This window comes from Oryza sativa, chromosome 9 (assembly GCF_034140825.1).
Source record: "Oryza sativa Japonica Group chromosome 9, ASM3414082v1".
Classification (NCBI taxonomy): Eukaryota; Viridiplantae; Streptophyta; class Magnoliopsida; order Poales; family Poaceae; genus Oryza; species Oryza sativa.
This window is the reverse complement of record NC_089043.1, coordinates 19794525-19812444: the sequence shown is the minus strand read 5'-3', so window position 1 is coordinate 19812444 and position 17920 is coordinate 19794525. Positions and strand designations below refer to the sequence as shown.

General features: G+C 46.1%; 3 protein-coding genes and 2 pseudogenes across 3 annotated transcripts; 1 reads left to right on the top strand and 4 right to left on the bottom strand.

Moving 5' to 3' along the window:
* Positions 1-7379: 7379 nt before the first annotated feature.
* LOC136351714 (glycine-rich cell wall structural protein 2-like) lies at positions 7380-7907 on the bottom strand. Its single transcript, XM_066303981.1, has 2 exons — positions 7583-7907; positions 7380-7489 (listed from the first exon to the last, which is right to left on the bottom strand). Exons 1-2 carry the CDS (start codon positions 7905-7907, stop codon positions 7380-7382), a joined length of 435 nt encoding a protein of 144 aa, XP_066160078.1.
* Positions 7908-9854: 1947 nt separating this feature from the next.
* Positions 9855-10878, bottom strand: LOC4347107 (uncharacterized). The gene is made up of 2 exons (XM_015755706.1): positions 10869-10878; positions 9855-10720 (listed from the first exon to the last, which is right to left on the bottom strand). The coding sequence occupies exons 1-2, from the start codon at positions 10876-10878 to the stop codon at positions 9855-9857; spliced, it is 876 nt and encodes a 291-aa protein (XP_015611192.1).
* Positions 10879-12576: 1698 nt separating this feature from the next.
* Positions 12577-13819, top strand: LOC4347106 (glycine-rich cell wall structural protein 2-like). Its single transcript, XM_015755519.3, has one exon. The coding sequence runs from the start codon at positions 12678-12680 to the stop codon at positions 13473-13475; it is 798 nt and encodes a 265-aa protein (XP_015611005.1). The 5' UTR covers positions 12577-12677; the 3' UTR covers positions 13476-13819.
* A 640-nt stretch (positions 13820-14459) lies between these two features.
* Positions 14460-15965, bottom strand: LOC112936348 (protein ALP1-like; annotated as a pseudogene).
* A 520-nt stretch (positions 15966-16485) lies between these two features.
* LOC107278856 (glutathione S-transferase T3-like) lies at positions 16486-17552 on the bottom strand (annotated as a pseudogene).
* Between the last annotated feature and the right edge of the window lie 368 nt (positions 17553-17920).

Genomic DNA, 17920 nt, shown 5'->3' with positions numbered 1-17920 from the left:
GAATCTTCTAAAAATCATAACTAATTCATCCGAGCTCCGATTAAGTCCACTCAAGTCTCAGTAAATTCATAAAAATGTGTAGAATCCATTAGAAATGGCTTTGTTCTCTGTTTCAGTAGTCTTATAGCATGTTTTGCTTGTGTGCTTTGTTTGTCGCGTAGATTTCGGTCGTTTCGTCGATTCGTGGTTTCTCGAAGACGTTGCTGTGGTTCCATCAGTGCGAGAGCAAGGCAAGTCATACATTGCAATTGATCATATTGTACCTAATTTACAAATGTCCCGCATTTCTATTAAATATTGCATTGTTTTACAATATCATGTGGGATGGGTCCTATTACTCAGCTATATGTTGTTTCCCTTACGCCATTGATAACTTGGGTATTAAAATGACTAGATGTTGGTTTAGGAGATGCTTAGCCATGCTTAGTTCAACTAGTGCACAAAAGGGGACCACATTAAAGCATAGACTTTGATTATTGGCAATAGCTTTGGATTAGTGCCACCGCAATGGTGTTGGTTAATTAAAATACACTACATGGTGGGCTGTGGGTGCATGGTTTTGCTAGACGTGCCCATGGCGATTAAGGACCGGTTCGCGGGATGCCCTGGAAGAACTTATCGTACTTACCACAAGCCAGCGTGGGCAACGGCTGGGCTTGTAGTGTAGCTTTTCTCTAGCCGACGTACCCAGGCGAGGGTGGGCGTGATGGAGTTGGGTCGGCCGGGGTGTCCGGTTGATCGGCTTCCGGATTCACCGCGGAACGAAAGGGGGGCTGCCCGTTGCCTGCTGGGGACGGGGGCGAACCCTAAGGTGTGGTGCGATCGGTTAGAGAGGGTTATGCGAAGGGTCCTGTCACGGCCTCTTTCCGGTATGTCGTGGTGGCATGTCGGCGCACGGGAACGTGTCGTGGGGTTGTGTCTTGTGGGTACAGTTGTACACCTCTGATCAGAGTAAAACTATTCGAATAGCCGTGCCCGCGGTTATGGGCGGTCGACCAGATTCACCGTGATTAGTTTCACCCTAGTTAGCTTTTGGAACTGGTTGGTTCAGGTGGTGGTTTGGGCCTGTTGCAACGTGGTGTAACGTTGGACAGTGATTGGTTAATATGGATTAATTACTACAACTGTTTTACTGCTTCCAACTGCTGCTCTGAAATGCCGGCTTTATGCAAAAGAACCTTTAGCCTCTCTTGGATATATCTTGCATCATACCTCCTCTTCCGGTATGACTTGCTGAGTACAGTGGGTAGTACTCAGTCTTGCTCTCTTTTCCCCCACACCAGAGTTGAAGTCCTTCTCAGTTGAAGATGTCTCGAAGAGGTTGGTTTCGTCGCTGCCGTCAAGGATGCCTGTGGAATGGAATCGCCCGCTGCTGAAGTCAAGCTTCCCGGTTTAGCTCGCTTTTATCTTTTCCGCTGCATTTGTAATCTTTTATTTTTTTTTGTAAGACGTGGATCTGTATGTCAACAATTGTCGTTTGTGTACCCTGGCTGGTCCTAGACAGGGGTTTAATACACATTCAGCTTAGAAATTCTGGTTTGTGAATTTCTGGGCGTGACAGCCGGAGTTGTCCCTCGACACGCCGCGGAGTTCTTGTACACTCGACGAGGGGAGAAATGGCATAATTCTTGCCGTGCGCGGCGCCGGTGCAGTGCCGGAGACGAGAGCGACGACACGGAGGAGGTGACTGACACGTCGGCGTCCTTCGCCACCAAGGAGGGCGTCGTCGCCGCCAAGACGGACGATGTGGCGGCAAGAAGGCCAAGGACGGTGGCGGCGGCGGCGCGGTGCTGGTGACGGTGGACGGCGACGTGGAGCTGGAGATGGAGACGCTACTGAAGGCGTCGGCGTACATCCTGGGCGCGGCGGGCAGCAGCATCGTGTACATGGCGGTGCTGGACGACGGCGCCGTGCTGGCTGTGCGCAGGATCGGCAGCGACGACGCATCGCCCGCGGCATGGCGAGAGGGCTGGCCTTCCTCCACGACAAGAAGTTCGTGCGGCAACGTCCGGCCGAGCAACATCCTGCTCGACGTCGACATGGAGCCGCTATTGGCGGACCTCGGAATCCACCGGCTCATCCGCGGCAGGGGCACGCTCAAGCCGGCAGCAGCGGCAGCACCGGGGCGGTTCGGGAGCAAGCGGTCGGCGAAGTGCTTGCCGGACCTGTCGCCGCCGGGCGCGAGGCCGCTGGCGGGGCCGTCCGGGTCCGGCGACGCGGCTGCACAGTACCAGGAGAGGAGCGAGCCAGAGCTGATGCTGAGCAGCAACAACCACACCCTCGTCTACACCTGCGACAATGTGCAGTGCAGTGCCCGCACAGCAACTACGCGCTCGGCTTCCTCGACCGCTTGCTCTGCTGTTTCTTTTTGGGGGATTTGGGGGAAAAGATAGAGAGGGAGAAGATGGCTGACAAGTGGGCCCTACGCTTTTTATATTTTCTCCTATCACTTACATGTGGGCCTCATCTGTATTTTGGTGACTGGGCTGACACGTCAGCACAATAGACCAAGTCAGCATGCCACGTCAGCAAAACCATCCTCAAAAACCACTTAGGGAGTCAATTTATACCGGTTTTAGTAATTGGGGGAGTCGTCCTAACCGGTTTTCTGGTTGAGGGGTACGAATTAGATTCGGTGTATATTTAAGGGAGTTAAAGTGGACTTTTTCCTAATAAGTTTTAGGCCGAACTTTTTCAGCCTTGTCTTGTTGAAGGTATGAGCTCTCAACCATGTCGAAGAAAGATTGGCACGGAGAAGGTATAAATGGGCTAGTTGGGAATGACGTTCTTTGCAGGTTAAACTAATAAACATGTTTTTAGTTTGTTTTGTGCATTTTAGCAAACTAAACATTTTGTACAAATACAATTGCAATTCACTAATCGAATCCCTACTTCTTTTCTCTCCTGTTCTTTACTGACGGATTACAGCTGGAAGAGGGAGGCCAAAGATCTTGCATGTTTAGTGGAGACATCTTATTGATTTACTAAAACTTCTAAGTGTAGAAACACTCTTTTGCATCTCTCTCACAACAAAGAAAGAAACACTCTTTTGCAGTCTAATTAACCCATCATAACGAAATAACATGGTGAAAATGTCAAGGGTTTCCGCTCAAGCCAGACCCAGATCCAGACCCTTGCCCAAATCCGATGCCTAATCCTGATCCGCCACTAGATCCAGCTGAAGATCCAGCAGAGGATCCCGTCCTTGATCCACCTGACCCAGCGGAGGAACCTGCGCTAGACCCAGCCGACGAACTAGCCCCTCCTACAGAGACCGAGCCAGACCTCGATCCAGAGGTGGACCCAACCCCAGCCGCCGAGCCAGACCCTGAACCAGACCCAGAAACGGACACGCCGCCGGGTCCCAACCCAACTCCGACCCCAACACCTACCCCAATCCCAACACCACCACTGCCACCGCCGCCACCACCACCCAACCCAATACTGAGGTCCTCCCTCCTCGCCACCGGCCGGCCCTCCACGAGTACACCGGAGGACATGCACATGAAGGCCACCATCAACAGCAGCAACAGAGCAGCTGCCAGATTGCAGGCCTTGCTTCTCGCCATCCTCACAAGTCACAACCACTACTTGATGAGCAAAATCACTGTACTCTTTCAGCTAGATAGCGTGTGCCTCTGCAAGCTAGAAGGCAAGTGCAGTGTGTGCAGATGCAGTGATGCTAGCGTTGCTTATGTAGGAGGAGAAGCCGCAAAGAACAACGCAAGTGGAAGCTGACGCGATCAATATCCGGCCATGGGAGTCAACCTTTGCGCCGAACGTACTGACGTCGTGTGGCTCCGGCCATACTGCCGCCTAGTGCCTACTGGCTAATAACTGTGGGCAAACCGCGACTCATCGAGGTTGAGATGTCGCGGTGGTGGGTGATTAGGAGAAAAAAAGGGGGAGAAAGATATATGTGGTTGTTGTCTGGTTGATTGGAAGCTAGTGGGGAGAGTTGTTGTGAACCTGTGAAAAATCGTGATGCGCCTGCCGGATAATATGCCGGTGCAGGACGGACGCCGCCGCGGGATGTTGGGTGTTGCCGTGTGCTCGGCGCAGGCAGCGACGACCGTGACCACGGCTAGCCGGCTGGTCCGTCGCACGGGGTTCTGACCGGTAATTCGTCGCCACCGCCGGCCGCGACGTTCTCGCCCGCTGCCCGCGCTGCTGGATTTAGCCGGTGCTCATGCTGTCCGCTGCCTGTTGCAGAGCTAGCACTGACAGGTGACAGGTTAAACCTCCTTTTTTTGAGGGAAAAGGTTAAACCTCCTGTAAAGCAGAATTTAGGTGGTAGACTTTTGTGCTCACAAAATTCCATCGGTTTTTCCACGCATCTAGCTAGTATCGTTTATAAGTCATCAAGATGGACGCCACAGGCAGCCCACAAGTGAAAACTTTGTAGCGTTGACACAGAAATCAAATTAAATGCCTCAAACGGTCAAACCAAGTTTATTTGTACGTAAGTGTAATCGTGTTTTTAGTCGTTAGGGGAGTGCTTACAGAGCGTAACCAAGAGATTACTAATCACCTCCTAAAAAAATGTCTTTAGGTTTTCTAGTAAATAAATTGATCTGGATCTTTCTGTTAAACTAACGAGTAAATAAACTGATCACTTTAAAAGAAAAGCCTAAATTTTATAAAAAAATAAAAGGATATGTTGGATCCAATTTTTCACCTAAAATCCTTAAAAATCAGTTTTAGAAACAATATATTAGATGCTCAGGTCACATAAGGAGGATTCTGAAGATCTTGCAACACCAAAGAACAAAAGAACTGTGATTGGTTGAGTAAATAATATAGGAACAAGAATCTGTAACTATACAAATATAACAAATCACCAAATACTATACGAGCTTGGCAAAGATAAAGCATGGTGGTCATCGTCATATGTACTAGTTTGAGGCTAACTCACCCACCTTGTACTTGTATACTTAGGACTGCCGACTGCCAGTGTTGATTACCTCCTCACCCAAATACTATACGAGCTTGGCAATGATAAAGCTGTTTGCCTGTTTGGAAGTCTTCTAAACGGTGTTGGTGCTCTTACGACTGCCGACTGCCAGAGTTTAGTCCAACATGCATGTTGAACAATAGATGTGATTGCGCTCATTACTTACATGTTGACTAAATATAGTCATAGAAAAAATTGAAAAAAAAATCTGACTAGATTGATTACGGAGTATAATGCTAGAAATATAAAAGATACAACCATACATAGCTTAATATAATCTATACTTGAAGAAACTATAAAACAATAACATTGGACACTACAAAACACAGACATAATTTGTTGTTTTTTGTTTTGTAAGTGTAGATCAATTTGTAAACAAAGGCACAAACATGCGCATGTTTGTGTACTAACTTATATGATCGCAATGCATCTTACATTTTTTAAAAAAACATCTTTATTTAATTATTTATACCACATGCATATCCTATGTGTTAAAAATACTTTCGGGTATCTTGTATTCTTGGTTGGGGTCCAATACTGTACTTAAAAATACTTCTCTCTTGAAATGAATGTCAGATCTTCTGCCCTTAATTTTTTTCTTTTTTGAAAAAGCTAATTAGAAACTGACTGTCATTAACTGTTTATGCCCAAAATATAAATTTTGAAACGACCCGCACCAAACAGTGCGAAGTTTCATATTGATATAGCAGAGAAAAATACAAGATAGAACCCTGAGAGATCGTAACTAGGAAAAAAACAAAACAAAAACAAACACCACCGCTGTCGTACACTAGCAACTTCTCACACAAAGTAGGAGAAGTCGCTAGCGCCAAGTCGACCGCCGCTATGCGTGGTCGATCACTGCTAGACCTAAGGAGGGTTGCAAAATGCCCCATGCACAACGACTCCGCCTGGAAGATCGTCGACGAGTTCCCGGTTAACCTTACGTAGAGGGGTTGGAGAGAGAGAGAGAGAGAGAGAGAGAGAGAGGATAGAAGATCCACTTGTCCCTGGTGACAATCTGACAATGACAACCAAAAACCGGCGGCGACCAAACCAAGAGAAGGCGGCAAAGGCGAGGAACAAAACCTCCTAGGCAACACCTCCAAGAAGGTCATGACACCTTAGGTGCCACCGTTGTCGTTCAAGCTGGACCGGGTTTTCACTTGGCGAGTCTTGCCAGGTAGAGGAATGGTGGCCGCTCGACAATACCCCTAAAGGGATCATGACTCCCAAAGGCATCGACATTGTCAGCTCAAGAAAACCTAAGCTAGGCTTTCTCCTGCGACACTCTCTCCCAAACCTGTCATTGCCACCCTAAATCTCCTTAGCCCAAACAACCTCTACCAGCTCGCAGGTCCACCACACCGGCGCCCCATCGTGGGCTAGCCCAATGTTGCCTCCCGCAATGTCGTCTCCCACGCCGACCAACACTTCCAGCAGCCATTCCAACCCCTCGCCGCAACAGCCGTCATTCTCCTCCGTCCACGTTGGCCTCACCCGCACTGGCCGCCTGCTTCCCCCAAGCCTGACCGGCATGCTTGCCACTAGCCACAACAAGCTCTTGTTGCCATTGCCCACGCGAGCCTCACATCACTATCACTGACGAGAGTCCCCCGTTGTCATCGTCCACGCGGGCCTCCCTCCGCTGTTGTCGGTGCGGCCTTCCGGCCATCGTCGTTGCGGCCTTCCCACTGTTCTCGTCGCCAACGCGGCCTTGCCACCGCCACCGTCGCGGCCTTCTCACGGACGTCGTCCACTCGTCGCCACCGGCTGCTGAGGCATTCCGCTGCCGCCAGCCGCCGTCGCCAGCGCGACAGCTCCTGTCAGATCCAGCGCGGAGGCGCCAGATCCATCCGTAGGGAGACCGGATCCTCAGCCTCTATGTCGTGCTTTCATCCCCTAGCTCTTGGCGCTGACCCACCTTCCACGCAAAGATGCAGAGCACCATCGAGGTTTGGCCTCACCACCACCATCCTAGCTAAGCTGCTCGGTTTCCGTGCTCCGGCGACGGCAAGGGGTGGGAGAGGAGGGGAGAGGGATTGCGGAGGCACTAGGTTTCTCCTCCGAGTCGCCTGCACGTGGGCTACACGGGGGTCGGGTTTCTGATTTGTGCTCAGAACATAAATTTGACATAGATATATCTACTACATTTCAGGGGTAAAATCTTTACTCAAACCTATACTTTTACCGTCCTTTTCCAAATATGGATGATGTTTAATATTACCAAAGAGGACAATTAATTAAACACTATAGTTTATTATCCATTCTACACCCTATAGTTAGTTCCAAAAATAATTAAACAAAGAACTATGTAAAAGTAGACATAGTCATTTATTGTATTTCATTTAATTCACATAGAGAAATGAAAATACATGGAAAATACACTTGGCATGGTAACTATTACACCAGCATCATGTCCACTTCAAGGATTTCCACCAGAACCAGATCCATAACCATACCCTTCTCCAAATTCTAAACCTGATCCATTACCCGACCCACGCCCATATCCTCCACCCTCACCATACCCAGATCCTGAACCCGACCCACTACCGCCACCATAGCCATACCCTTATCCGCCACCCGACCCAGCTCTAGACCCGGCCGAGGACCCTGCTCCCGATCCACCTGACCCAGCATACGATCCGGCACTCGACCCAGCAGAAGAACTAGCCCCTCCAATCGAGACCGACCCAGATCTTGACCCGGAGGTAGACCCAGCCCCAGCCACCGAGCCGGAACCTGACCCAGACCCAGAAGCAGAGACACCTCCCGTACCCGCTCTGACCCCAAGCCCAAGTCCAATCCCTAGCCCAATACCCTGCCCGCTACCCAAGCCGATGTCGAGGCCCATCCTCGCCACACGGCGGCTCTCCACGCAGCCACCGGACATCACGCACAGGAGCGCCACCACCACTAGAGCAGCAACCGCGCCGCCCTTGCCGCCCGCCATCCTCGTTTTTTCACCGAGCTGGCAATGGACGAAACGCCGCGCGGTGGTGGCAAGCTTTTATAGGAGGCGCGGTCTGCACTGCACGCGAGGCCAAGAGGAACAGGACGATGGCCGCAGCATCGATCGGGTGGTCGGGCGTGGGGAAAAAAACCCTCAGCTTTGTGCACGAAACGTACCGGGAATCAAGTCATCATGTGGTCGAGCTAGCACGCGATGGTGGCGCGGTGGTGCAACGCGAAAAAGGTGCCTGCCTGATTGATGAATCGATTGATTTGGCTAGTGCGTGGAGTGGTTGCGATGCATGCGGTTTGGTTAGTAGCTGCAGGAGAACGTACGCACGCACCGGCCGGCGTGTCGTTCGTCCTCCGCGCACTAAGGTGATGGGTTTGGTATAACCTGATCCATCTCATCTATCGATCGATCTGCAATCTCGTTCTTAGAGATCGGGTGATGATGTCGAAAGTTCGCGACTCTTCAGTTAGGCAGATTAATTCATATATCGAATAGTACTTGTCGTGATCGATCTCTCCGGATGCACTATAGAGATGGTGATGACTGAACTTTATCAGGATCTTGGACAATGGATGTGTGAATTGCAGGTAGCTCCATACCTGCAAAGGGATTCATGCTCGCCAGTGGACTGGGAATCTGTACTGTAGCTCTTTTAAACGGCGATGTTGTCACAGCCGTGCAGTACGAAAGCTGTAGTTGGCGACTTGGGGTTGTGTTCGGCACCCCTTTAAGAACCCCTCCCTCTCGTTTTCCACAAGTATGTTTTTCAAACTGATGAACGATGTATTTTTTTAAAAAAATTTTATACGAAAGTTGCTTAAAAAATCAAATTAATCTATTTTTAAAGAAAATAACTAAAACTTAATTAATCACGCGCTAATGAACCGCTCCGTTTTTTATGCGTACTTGGTGTCGCTCGGACTCTCACACTTCCACACTTGCAGTGGCAGGAATGATGCTGATGAATCTTTTCTCTTTTACTTTGATCGAGCATGCACGCGCTTCAATCTGTCAATCAGACAAACGAAAATGAGGAAATTCTCATGAACTGCCTCCCGTAATTTGCTCCTATGTCTGTCTCTCTTTCCTCAGACTGAGGGGATGATCGACCTCAGTCGTTCTATACACGAACAGAGTTTTCCCCCTGTCCAAGCATTAAAGAGAGACTCTCTTAATTACTCCATATTAATTGGCACGTCATGCACACAAGTCAACTTTTTTAAAAAAACAAAATAAGAAAAACCGAGAATGCAGTATGCTAATATGCTATACTTGAGGAAGTCTACTAACAAAATCCATAGGTCCAAGTACCACATGTGAAACGGGACCATGATTATTTGACGTTGATATACAGCTGCTTTGTACGTAGCTAGCAAATTAAAGCATGCATGGTTACCATCAGCCAGTAATCCACACCAATCTTTTTGCATGAGTTAAGCGGCCGTCATTTTCTTCCAGAATTGCAGCACCATCATATGCATATGCATGCGCCAACTTTTCTGCGCACTGACGATCCCACACGGCCACACCTCACAAGTTTCAGGATTCAGCCGCCCAAACGTGTCGCGGCAGCGCTGAAGAATAGCTGGCTCACTCGCCGGGAGCGACGACTATACCAGCCGCCGCGCACTAGCTACACTACACACGGCCGCGGCCGGCGGCCGGAATGGCGGGATCTCCGGATCCAGAAAAGATTAACAAGAGGGTCTAAACAAACCATATAAAATTATAGCCCCCTCTTCTAATAGATGTATGACAGAAAATTTTAGTGAGGTCATCATGGGATCTCCCATGGTTACAATACGGGTAGTGGGGTCTCGAGACCCCAGAGACCCATGGTGGATCCGCCACTGTCCACATATCACCACTCGTGCTAAATTCTCACCGCTTGATCTCGGCGAAAAAAAAGGCACACGGCGAGGCAAACGCGATCGCTCAAGAGCAAACACGCAAGCACAACTCAACTACACCACTCTGTGAAACCTTTACCAGCCACATCGCTAGCTCAATCTTGCACTGATCTCTGTCTATGTATAAATTCCCATGAGGTCTATCAAACACCTGCATCATCTCATCTCCATTACTAGCACGAAGTATAGTAGCTGTTGCGTGTTGCAAACAATATAGTACAATGGTTTGCACGAAGTCCATTGCTTTTGTAGTTTTGGTTGCCGTTGCTGCATCACTTGCTCCGGTGGGGGAGAGCCGCTTTGCAAGGAAGGACCTTGGTATTAACCTTGGGGGTGGACTTGGGATTGGAGTTGGTATAGGTTTAGGAGTAGGTGGCTCAGGTTCAGGTTCGGGATCTGGCTCAGGTTCTGGCTCAGGTTCTAGCTCAGGGTCAGGTTCGGGGTCTGGTTTAGGCTCAGGATCAGGAGGCCTTGGCCTTGGACTTGGAGTTGGAATTGGCATTGGTCTAGGTGGCGGTGGTTCTGGCTCAAGTTCAAGGTCCGGTTCAACATTCGTGTCTGGCTCCGGATCAAGTCCAGGCTTAGGATCAGCTTCTGGATCAGTTTCAGCTTTTGGTTCAGGGTCAAGCTCAGGCGGCCTTGGGATTGGGCTTGGAGCTGGAGTTGGTATTGGCGGTACTAGTAGCTCTAGCTCAAGTTCGGCTTCAAGCTCGGCTTCAACTTCTGGCTCTGGATCAAGATCGGGAAGTGGTTCAAGCGCTGGATCTTCAGCTAGTTCAAGTACATCATCCTCTACAGGCTCTAGTTCAGGTTCTAATGCTGGGTCATTTGCAGGCTCTAGTGCGGGGTCTAGAGTAGGATCAAGTGCAGCCTCTAGAGTTGAGTCTAGAACTAGGCAAGTTCACAATTGATTGTTGTGGTTACTGTGAGCTTTGGTTCTCTATTAATCATGTTAGAAATTAGCATACAGGTAGACCATACATAATGATTTGAAACTACATCAATTATAATTAGGTTTGATGTATCAGCTGATTCTTACAAGTGCTCATGTATAGTTTGGCTATAAAGACTGGTGTATATGAGTGGATTTCTTGAGAAATCAAAATGTTTGTGGACATATATATCCGCATAATTTAGCCACTGGTGACTTCTGTTGAGAAAAAAAAACATTGCCAACATTAACTTTCTTTTTTTTTCTACTTTGATGTAGTGAATCACTTCCATTATAATGTCACCTTTTTCTGTATAATGAAACATTTTATTTAAACCAAGCAATTACACCAAGGTGATACAATCGTACCGAGAATACTTCAGCCTCATGCATTACTGAGGGATAAGTGATAACCCATCACTTATGGTTCTCTTGAATAAAAACTTTTGTAGGTATCCTATAAGAATAAGAGTATTACAATTTACCATAAAATTCAGTTATGGGAGTAGTTTTTTTTAAGAAAATATTGATAAGTTGTAACTATTATAGAAACACGGATATCTCAGTAATGATATATATTTTACTAACTAAAGGAGCATATATAAGAATCAATAATATTTGGTAATATGTTGGTTAATTATTACAAAATCTGTATTCAGAATGCTTGACTTGCAACTTAAGTTGAAATACCTTACTCTAAGACCAAGGTCAACAACAAGGTTTCGATCATAGGTCAATTACACATAAAGCGCAACATAATGATGTAAAAAAATCCTAAATTAACTGTCAGTTGAACTTTCTTTTTTTTTCTTTTGTATGTGCACATTTGTGTGCATGTGAGCGTTCACCGCGTAATTGAACATCTAGCTACTTTAATGTCAAAAGAAAGAATATCCACTACTCAGGCAACAGTAATTAAGATGATCATGGAAGAAGGAAAATCATTTAAGTCAACTACAGAGTTGACAATCGAAATTGACAAATGAAAGGGACTTGCAATAGGCCAACAGCTTGATAAGGTTTACAAGCGAACTTGCACTGATTACCAATCCAACTAAAAGCAAGAGCTTCTGGAAACCTCCAATGCCATGCTTCATTGAGCTTCAAAAGTCGCTTCACTTATCTTTGCAGATTATTAGGTAAGGCCTTAAGCATCGGAAAGACTTTTTTAAGCATCGACCTTAGTGGTGGCGGTGGTGGTATTGGAATTGATACAAAATTATAAAATTCGATATTTCGATGTAGATCCATATATATATTTATGCCGCTCCTTTATACATTCATGGAAAATTTGATGAATGCTAAGAAAAATAAAGTTCAGCAATGCATGCTTGTAGAGTGATGGCATCGTATAATATAAGTTGTCAATTAACTTTTCATATTTTTTAATAACTATTCAATGGCATCTGTGAAACAATAACATGCCTCCCTTAACGTGAAATAATCATATGTTGAACATGTTATTATCTGTGCATATGCTACAACATGCTCCAAGTATTTCTTTTTAAAGAAAAATATTGTACAGAGTGCAAGTGTAAAATCTGCAGCATGCATGCATGGTCTTGTGCTCCTTTTTACTAATGCTAGTATCATGCATGATGCTTCAAAGTTCAAACGTGTCACTCCAATGCACTATCTATGCACTAAGGGCCATACACCTGCACACCACCATTGCTCCACTAGGTGCCACTGAACAAAATCTGCCGTCCAATGGTCACTACCACAGGTTCTTGCCACAAATTAAATTAAGCATTATTTTTGGAAGCCCTCTTTTGGATTCTATAAATACTACTGCACTCTTGGTGTTTGCATGTCCAGGAGTTGTTGGAGGCAAGAAAGAAAACTAGAAAAAACACACATCTGAAAACATTGAAGCAATACTAGGGTTCCTACAATAATCCTACTGTTGGTTTCACAATGTCTCATATGAAGACTTTTGCTCTTGGCATTGTTGTCCTTGCTACACTAGTTCTTGCATCTGAGAGTCAAATTTCTCGTAAAGACTTAAGCATCGACCTTGGTGGCGGTGGTGGTATTGGAATTGGTACCGGAATTAGTATAGGCATAGGTGGTGGCGCCGGTGGCTCCGGCTCTGGGTCTGGTTCAGGGTCAGGTTCTTTCTCAGGCTCAGGCTCGAGTTCAGGCTCAGGCTCTGCTTCTGGGTCTGGCTCAAGGTCGAGTGCTGGTTCAAGCGTAGGGTCATCAGCTGGATCTAGCGCTGGTTCTGGAGCAGGCTCATATGCTGGCTCTGGTGCTGGTTCGGGATCTGGTTATAATCAAGGTCAAGGAACAGGTGAAGGTGAAGGTGAAGGTCAAGGTCAAGGTTATGGCTCTGGCCATGGAGCAGGCACAGGGTCAGGGTATGGCGAGGGACATGGTGAAGGAAATGGCTTTGGCTCAGGATATGGTGAGGGGCATGGCGAAGGCTACGGTGAAGGAAATGGCTCTGGCTCAGGATATGGTGAGGGGCATGGTGAAGGCCATGGTCAAAGGAATGCCTCTGGCTCAGGATATGGCGACGGGCATGGTGAGGGCCACGGTTATGGTCAAGGATCTGGTTATGGTGAAGGCCATGGCTCAGGACATGGCCAAGGATCAGGGTCAGGCTATGGTGAAGGATATGGTAAAGGTTCAGGCAATGGATATGGAAATGGTTCAGGCTCAGGCTATGGTGAGGGCCATGGCTATGGCTCTGGTTCTGGCCATGGGAAATAAGACAATTAATTGTTGAATTTGCCACCATGCCAGTGTCTATAAATTTATGTTTGCTCATGGAAATTCTATATGTATAAAAATAAATAAATAATGAACTCCCGTTGTTAAAGGTGAACAAATTTGCACTCCCAAAGATGAATGTTGACTGTCAAGCTGTCAACATTCTTCTTGCTTGACAGTTTCAAGTGTAAGGGCAAGCCCAATGTATGTGTGAACCGGGGACAATAAGGTGGGGCCCAGTGCAGGTAGCAATAGCTAAGTCTCTCTTCACAATGGTTAGTGTGAGTGGGAGGTGTTAAAGTGGGTCCCGGTGGGTCCCACCATGTAAAAAAAATATCGACACCTATCTACAACCATGGAGTCATTCGCGCGAGAAAAAATCAGCGTCCTCAGTTCCTCCGCCCGATCCCTAATTTCACTCGATCCCCAATTTCTCTAGCGGCGGCGCGGAAATTTGGCCGCGTCTACCTCACAGCTGCTCCTGCCCATGCCTTATCCGGTCGCCGAGATCTGCGACCGGCGGGAGCACCTCGCCGTGCCGCAACTCCGACCTTGTGCCACCATGGCCTTGCCTGCAGATGGCGTCGTGCTCATGGAGCCTGATGGTCTGGCGGTGGTCGCCTTGCTGAACGAGGTCCACGTTGCCGTGCTCCTCCGCGTCTGTGCCTTGACGAGTACGCGTCGACTCCGTCGGGGTTTCAGGGATGAGGTGATTGATCCCTTCTTCTTCATGTTCTTGCTTACATTCCATCGGGTGATTAAATCCATGATTTGTTTTTGGTTGTGCAAGTCTTGCCAGGAAGATAAACTATGTTTGCATCATGTGAATCGTTGCTTTCACCTTCCCATGGATTTTTGGTTGAGCGTTTAGTTGTGCGGCATCAAATCTTAATAAAAAAAACTGAGAAACAATACACTTGTGCTCCGTCGAGGGATTAATGCAATAGTACTGCTGCATACTTCTTAGCTTGTGATGTAGTGATGCAGAGGTCATACAATAGGCTAGTACTAAGGGATCCCTTCTCAATTACGAATACAAGTAATTTTGATGATTTAAATAAAAAAGAAAAATACAAGGTTCATAATGGACTGATAAACTCTAGTTTTATTGTTGCTGACCACCATTTTTTTGCCATATGTGCTCCATCAAATCTGCCTTGAGACGTCGATGTGTTGATCGATCACGAATATTCTTGTCTTTCTCTAGGACCTATGCAAATCCATGGATTGGACCATGATCATATCCTGTTAGTTGTGCAGATCTTTGTGATTGTTCATATGTGTTGTCATCGGGTATCTCGTAGGTGTCTCTCTCATCCTCAACTATCATATTATGCAAAATAACACATGCATACATGATATCAGCTAGTTCTTCCCTTTCCCAAATCCTTGCTGGATGACGGACGATGGCCCAACTCTTTTGCAAAACCCCAAATGCCCGTTCCACATCTTTTCTTGTTGATTCTTGATGTTGTGCATACAATTTAGCCTTGTCAGCTTGAGGTCTGATGATTGATTTGACAAATACAGCCCACTCAGGATAAATACCGTCAGCTAGATAGTATCCGGTGTTATATTCTGACCCATTGACAGTAAATTGAACACTAGGAGCTCTTCCTTGTAGCACTTCAGTGAACAATGATGACTGATCCAACACATTAATGTCGTTGTTAGAACCAGCAGCACTAAAAAAGGCATGCCAAATCCATATGTCAGCAGATGCAACTGCTTCAAGCATGACAGTGGGTACACCATAATCACCACGCGTGAATTAGCCCTTCCATGCAACTGGGCAATTTTGCCACTCCCAGTGCATGCAATCAACACTACCCAACATGCCGGGGAATTCACGTGCCTCACCTTGTTGAAGTAAACACTAGATATCTTGTTCAGTAGGTCTGCGAAGATATTGCTGACCAAATATGTGTCTAACACCTTGAACAAATTTTATCATGCACTCCATTGCTGTGCTTTCTGCAACCCCAAAAGTATCATCCATAAGGTCGGCTGGTGTACCATATGCCAACATGCATAAGGCAGACGTGCATTTCTGCAACGGTGATAGGCCAACCTTCCCAAATGCATCTCGTCGTAAACGAAAATATGGGGACTAAATGCCAAGAGCTTCAACAATGCGAAAATATAAATGCTTTCTCATGCGAAATCTCCTACGGAACTGATTATCGGTATATAAAGGATTGGTAGAAAAATATTTAGCAAACAATCTGTTGTGGTCTTCTGCATGATCTCTATTGATGTACCTCCAGTTGTAGCCTCTACGTCGATTAGAAGTACCAGCTTCTTGTGCTTGCATTTGAGCTTGAAGTTCAGCTTCAATTTGAGCTTCCATCTCAGCTTCAATCTCAGCCTCCATAGGATCATTGATTTCTTCCCACATCAACCCTTCAAGATTGTCACTAGAGCTAGAATCATCTGACTGACTAGATTGGTTTGGTGACTCGCTGGACATTTTGTTTGAAAGTGGGAGGAAAGCTGTTGGGATGAAGTTGAAGGAAATGAGGATGACTGGTCCTGCTGAACCACATCACCTATTTGTAGATGATACATTCCAATGGCTAGATTCCAACAACTAGTTTATTTAGTTTACAACAGCTCTATTTTGCTTTTGCTTTTATCAGTGCTCCAACAGCTAGCTCTTGCTTTTTGTCAGGTTTTCAATAGATATGTATGCTTTTGGCAGTGTTCCAACATCTATCTTTTGCTTTTGTCAGGTTTACAATAGGCACAGTACAAGTGATGTAAAATAAGCAGATTTGGTCATGGAAGGAGACAAAACATTTACAGCTAGATCCATGTGAAAGGTGATTTCTCTCAGCATGTTGTAGTTCCATACCCTAGTAGTAACATACAACATTGATATTGATATTACCATAATAGAGCAGAATACAAATAGGGTCACATTACAAGCAACATTGTTACACACGATTCTAATATATGATAAGAACATTGGCATTATAAAATAGGCATCATTCCTAGCTAATTGCTTGCTACTGATTCCTAGAATTGTTTACACACGACATTGCTACTGATTTTTATTCCTCGGCTAATTCTCTAGCTAATTGGTCCAACACATCTTCGTGTCTCTTCAATTTTGCTTCACTGTAGTTTGATGTATCCTTCTCCATCAATTTTAAGTATGTCTTGTATTTCTTCGCCTTTGCCTTGTCTTTTTTAGCTCTTGCCTTTTCTTTTTTAGCTTCTGCTGATACCAATGTTGCTTCTGGTGATCTTAGAATTGTTGCTGCTCTAGTTGTAACAGCTTCATGAAAGAATCATATTTTGACTTGGCTTGTCCCCCAAAGGTGATGGTTCACATTTCCCCTTTTGCCTTTGTTTTGCTGCCTTCTGCCCCTCAGGGCGCTTCTCTTTGCTCACTGATTCCTTTTCAGTGTCTTGATTAGATGATGAGGTATATGCTCCTGATTCAGAAATCTTGTTTCTCTTATTCTTGCTAGATTGTTCAAGGACTCTACGCCATTTTGGTTGATCTTTGAGATCTTTCCACATGTACTCTAAGGTGAAAGGTTTATCGTTGTTTCGACTTTTGTACCACTCACGGGCTTTCTCCATTATCATCTCATCAGAGTATCCACTAGTGAAGGTATTTCTAGCTTTAGCATAAAATCCACAAAACTTTGTAACATCTCTCTTCACGTTATCCCAATGTGTCCTGCATTGCTTAGCTGTCCTTTTGTTCCCATTACTAGGCATATTGGTGTTAAACTCTGCAGCCACTGCCTTCCAATAATGTTCTGATTTCTTGTCATTGCCTTTTATGGGATCAACGGAATTGTTCAACCAAGAACTCATCAGTCGTATGTTGTCATCTTCGGTCCAATTGATGCGTATCCCCCTTCTTCCTTCTTCACTGCTATCACTTCCCTCTTCAAGATCAACTACTTGTTTCTCCTTCTGCCTTGCAAGGCTTGGAGAAGCTGACTCTGATCCATGGGAAGAGTTGTTGGCTACAGCCCCAAGTGATGAATTATATTGCATCCCAACTTGTGATCTACTAGCTGCAAATCCATACACTTGATTAGGTGAGCATACCATACTTTCTTGAAGTTGAACCCCTGGAAAGCTAGATGGAGTTGTTTGCCCATAATAATCTTGTCGGTGAGCACCTTGAAAGATTGGAGGAGGGTGGCTATATGGCTGGTAGTTGGTTGGAGTACCAAAAGGATGAAAATTATGTAGAAAACTAGGTCTCAAATATTGGGGAAAATTTGTGGGAAATTGGGGATGAGGAGGGTTTGGGCCATCACTCTCTGTTGCTTGGCTTGAGGAACCTTGATTGAGCAGATTTGTAAAAGTTTTGTTGAAAGGATCCATGTATGGTGTGGTGAAATGGATGAATCAGGTTGTGTTGCTCGTTCACTTGTGGGTTTTCTACATATGTTTTATAGGTATCAGCAGCAAGCAAA